The sequence below is a fragment of the Cynoglossus semilaevis genome, chromosome 9 (assembly GCF_000523025.1).
Source record: "Cynoglossus semilaevis isolate Cse_v1.0 chromosome 9, Cse_v1.0, whole genome shotgun sequence".
Taxonomy (NCBI): Eukaryota; Metazoa; Chordata; class Actinopteri; order Pleuronectiformes; family Cynoglossidae; genus Cynoglossus; species Cynoglossus semilaevis.
In genome coordinates, this window is record NC_024315.1 from 12,839,305 (window position 1) to 12,844,076 (window position 4,772).

At 36.3% G+C, this 4,772-nt stretch overlaps 1 protein-coding gene across 1 annotated transcript in view; it reads left to right on the forward strand.

Annotated features, from left to right (window-relative positions):
* The window catches only part of LOC103383955 (ethanolamine-phosphate cytidylyltransferase), a 6,260-nt gene extending 4,598 nt beyond the window's left edge, over nt 1-1,662 (forward strand). The window contains exons 11-12 of the mRNA XM_008317303.3: nt 228-316; nt 446-1,662. Coding sequence (XP_008315525.2) covers nt 228-316; nt 446-563 — 207 coding nt within the window. The 3' untranslated portion in view covers nt 564-1,662. The remainder of the gene's footprint in view (nt 1-227; nt 317-445) is intronic.
* Nucleotides 1,663-4,772: the final 3,110 nt, after the last annotated feature.

Sequence of the window (4,772 nt, forward strand, 5' to 3'; positions counted from 1 at the left end):
CTAGGTAAGACACATTCATCCTGTATATTATATTTGTATATTTGTATTGTAGGATGTAGGATTGTCTGAACCTAATATTAAAAAGTAAATAAATAAAACCATATTGATTTGGAGTGGCCTGTCTGCAGAATTACACACAACATCCCCTTATCCTAAACTCTGGGTTAAATTGTTCTTTCATTAAAAAATAAAATATGATTTTTTGTTTGTTTGTGTGTTGCTTTTAGGAACCTAAGAAAAGAGGCATATTCTGGACCATTGATAGTGGAAACAACCTCACGACTGATGATATTGTCCAGAGGATCATTGAAAACAGGTTTCCCCCCATTTTTTATTTAATTTGTATGGAATGCGTTCATGATCCATTTCTAAAAATAACACTTTTGAATGTGTGTCTTTCTGGGAATTTTGGAATTCTTTTTTTTTTTTTCTTCCATATTTTAAGGTTGCATTACGAAGTCAGGAACCAAAAGAAGGAGGCCAAGGAGATGGCAGTGATCGAGGCAATGAGAAGGAGAGAACAAGCTCAGCAGAGTCAGTGCCCAGACAGGAGCAGTCATTAGCAAGTTCACTATGTAAGGTCAGACTGTTTTTAAGGTTGGATATAATCCTGTTACTCTCAGCTTTAAGACAGACATCGGTAGGAGTATGTAATGATCCATTTTGTCCTTAACTAGACCTGCATATGGGTAGGATGTGATTGTCCAAAGTTTTGTTGTCTTTCTGAGTGCATACTTCTGCTTTTAAAAATGCCTTAGGCAGTGTTTCCCAAGCTCTGCTGAGGTGGCATCTCTCAGGGTTCCCTTCATGTGAATGACACCAGCCTGCCAGGGTTCAACCCAAACGAGATCAGAAAAACCCTAACAGTTCACCCATGCGCTTATATTTAAAAATCAAAATCTTTAATACTGTATGTCCTTTTAATCTTTGGAGAGTTTTATTTTCTTCTTCGTCTCTGTTTATAAGAATGTATTTAATAGATATTCATTCATGTTGGTGATGTTAACTTGGCATATTAAGTTCGTGGATGAGATTCATTGGAATAGAATAAATGCGTGTGAATGGTGTTCATGTTGGGCATGTTACTTAAAGTTATTAGTTATAGTTACTAGTTACTTCTAACTATTAGTAACTAGTATTTATTTTTAGTTAAATAATAGTTACTAAATATGAGTTAACTAAAACTTAACTGAGATAGTAACAGATTTACTACACTATAAAAGTAACTAGTTGTCAGGGAAAGTAACTATTGCGTTACTTTTTTCTGTGAGTTTAAATATGTCTAAGAATTAGAATGTTTAGTAGAAGTGAGTTTCATAACCTAAAATCGCATAGACAGGTTCTTACAAATATTTTTTTAATGATTATTGGACCTCAACAGACCACAACTGGTAGACATGTAGACTGTTGGTTAGACTGTGCTTCAAGTATTTCTTTTATAACAAAATGCAGTTTAGCAATACGAACTACTGTGAAATCTCTGTATTTGTCCTAAAATATGTAGCTATGCCTTAGCAATGACCATTTTTATGATTAAAATTAGGAAAAAAATATACTAAAATAAATATACAGTATACTTTTTGGTACATCAACATTTGATTAGACTAATATACTATAGTCTCTCAAAAATGAATAAAAATACACTGCCTAAAAATACACGGCTATGTCGTATTTTATGGTTAAAAGACAAATATACTTTATTGCACTTTATTTCTTGAAATGCTTTCTCAAAATTCTGATTTTTTTCTCACAAAATGCTTTAATTTAATGGGAAACAAAGAAAAGAGAAAATCTTGAAAAACATTTTACCAAAAAATGTCATCATAATTTTTCAACATCTGACCCAGCTTGACAAGCTTAATTAGGGTTATGAAAACTGTGGGTAAAAAAAATCTTTAAGAAATTGTTAAAATTATGTAGTTTGATGTAAAACATGCATATAAGATACAGTTTTGAAAAAAAAAAACATCACTTTTCAACATCTGACCAACAATGATGATGATGATAATTTAGATTTTGAGGAAAAATTACAATAAAAAATAGTTTCAAAATGTTTTCAAAAAACATTGAAAAAAAACCCATAATTTTCTGATCAAAAACAACATGCTAGTAAGACTATAGTCTTGTTTCTTTTTAGCGGCAGTGGTAGACTGGTGGTTAAGGAAGTGAGTTTGGGACCTGAGCATTAAGAGTTCAAGGCCACTACCTGCCAAGTTATCAGAATGTTTTGTATTATTGGGCCTTTTTTTTAATTCTTTGCATTTTGTCATGATAGTAAGACTATAGTCTTGCTTGCTACCCGTTAGAGCACCCTTTTTCCTCCAGCAGAAAAAGCTGTTTTCAGTAGCAATCATATTTCTCGATAGTAAAAGCAATGGAGCTGCAGACAAAAGATGTCAGTTCCCAAAACTAAAATGTCCTTGGTATTGTCACAGATAGACACAAACAATGTGTTGCTGCTTCGTTTCTTGGCCATTTTTTGTAACAGTTGCACACATTTGATGCGAGCAGTATTTGCAGCGTAACTCAGTATGAGTTGTAGGAATTTTCCTTTAGCTGCACTGACTATAGTGTGCAGTGACTGTGTGTATCTACCAATTAACAAACTACTGAGCCTGCGCTGTCACCTGGTGGATTGTAGCTGCCGCTTGTGATTGGATAACGATCCGCAGCCGTGTGCTTTAAAAACGGAATGAAGTGACAATTAGTGATGGGAAGACCGACTCTTTTACTGATTCGGATCTTTGACTCTCGAGCAGTAAAATGAACGAGTCGTGAACGAATCTTGAACTAATCATTTCATTCGTTTTACAGCAGGTGGCGCTTTAGCCCTATTGTGGGCGTTGTAAAGAAGGCTGCAGTTCTCCGACACTAAATACTGAAGGCAACATGGTTTGCTTCCACTGACAAAGTCTACAAAGTACACAAAATACGAAAAGCTAAGAAATAAAAACACAGCACAATGTGAAGATGAATCAGAGCAAAGGAGACCCGAGCTCTGTCACGTGACAAATGAAACGAATCTGAAAGATTAGTTCCCAGAGTGATTTGTTCGAAGTGAGTGATTAGTTTGCAGTGAGTGATTTGTGAGTTGAATATGAACAAATCTTTAACATGACTCAGGAGTCACGAGTCATATGAAAGATTCGTTCATTTTGAACGAATCACTCGCGAACGAAATATCACGAGTGACAATACTTCCTGGCTCGGTGATGGTTGCAAAAATGGCTCTGCGTGAAGGCGCAAAGAAAAGGGTTCGCTGTTACTACGACGGTACGTATTTCTATCTCTGGTTCTCTTCACTTTGGCGATTAACGCAAGCAGACGGTTTGTTTTAAACAGTGAACGTTGCTGAAACGCCGAGTGTCGGTTAGCATGCTAAATGCTAAACAGTAGCATGAGCCGCACGGTTTGCACATTCAAACTAGTTCTGACTGCTTCAGTCAGCGTGTGATTCAATTGTACGAGATACCGCTTTGTTGTTAGGCCTCTAAATATCTGCACGAAGACCGTTTGGTTTGACTGGTCCAAATATTTTGGGTGTTGCGACTTCAGCCAAGTGTTAGTGAAGCAGCAGCTTGTTCTGTGGGGAACGTTTCCTTCAAAGTGGCACTTAAACTTTCTAGCAGCAGACCCATATCGCCATCACCTGGGCAGGTGGACTCCACGACGCCAAGAAGTCCAAAGCATCTGGTTTCTGTTACGTGAACGATATAGTCCTGGCCATTCTTGAGCTGCTCAAGTTAGAAAAGAAACAAAAAAAGTTTTTGAAATAAAACTTGGACAGCGTTTAGTGTGTTGTGAAATGTTTACAGGACATGGGCTGGAAAGAGCAAATACTATGCAGTGAATTACCCACAAAGCCATCTTTAAACCAGTAAGTCTGTTTTACTACTAGTGTGGTTTAGTCCCCCCCCCCCCCACTCCTCCGCACTCTCTTACCCCCAAAATTCTCTTTTGGCATGTTATTAAAATGTGCATCTTGGGTTTAGATCATGGCCAAAGTAGTGGAGATGTACCAGCCGAGCGCAGTGTGGAACCGATTGAACCTCACTATTACAGGTATGAAATGGATTTAAGCCTTTCACTAGTGCTAGATGGAGAGTTGTTTTTGACTTTGTAAAAATAAAGTTTTTTTTGTTACTTGAATTGTTGTTGAATGTGAAAATCTTGAGTACTAAGTAGTGGTTATTTGAAGTGTTTTGTAACATGCTAGTGCTAAACACTTTGAACACGGTGTAGTCATCTGAGAGCATTTGTATGGAATGTTGTCAGTTTCATCTTGTGTTCCAGGCCAAATGAAGAGGTTTAACCAAGTTGTTCCACTCCTGATGATGGGCTCTTTGTTGAATCCTGTGAGCACATGTGGTTGACAGAAGTGTTGTGAGTATGTGATCTGTCCAACTTTAGTTGAACTGTTAAAGTAAAGCTAAGAGTTACTGTTGTAGTTTGACTTGTGTTGTTTTGAAATGTGTATTTTTAATGTGTTTGGAGTTGAATACATGTTTTGGAAATGTGAAGTGTTTTGCTAATAAGAGTAAAAAGTTGTTGTTGTTCTGTTCATTGTGGAATTGACAATGCACACCCAAAAAGGTAATGAGAAACCCCATTCATATTTGCTCAAATATCTGAAAAATGAATGTGCAGTGTTTCCAACCATTTTCTATATTCTGGAAAGCTTACAAAAACAGTCATTTTTTATATTTTATATTACTTTTATATTTAGAAATATTCAGCTAGAATATTCTTTGGAGTTTTTAGCACAAATTATT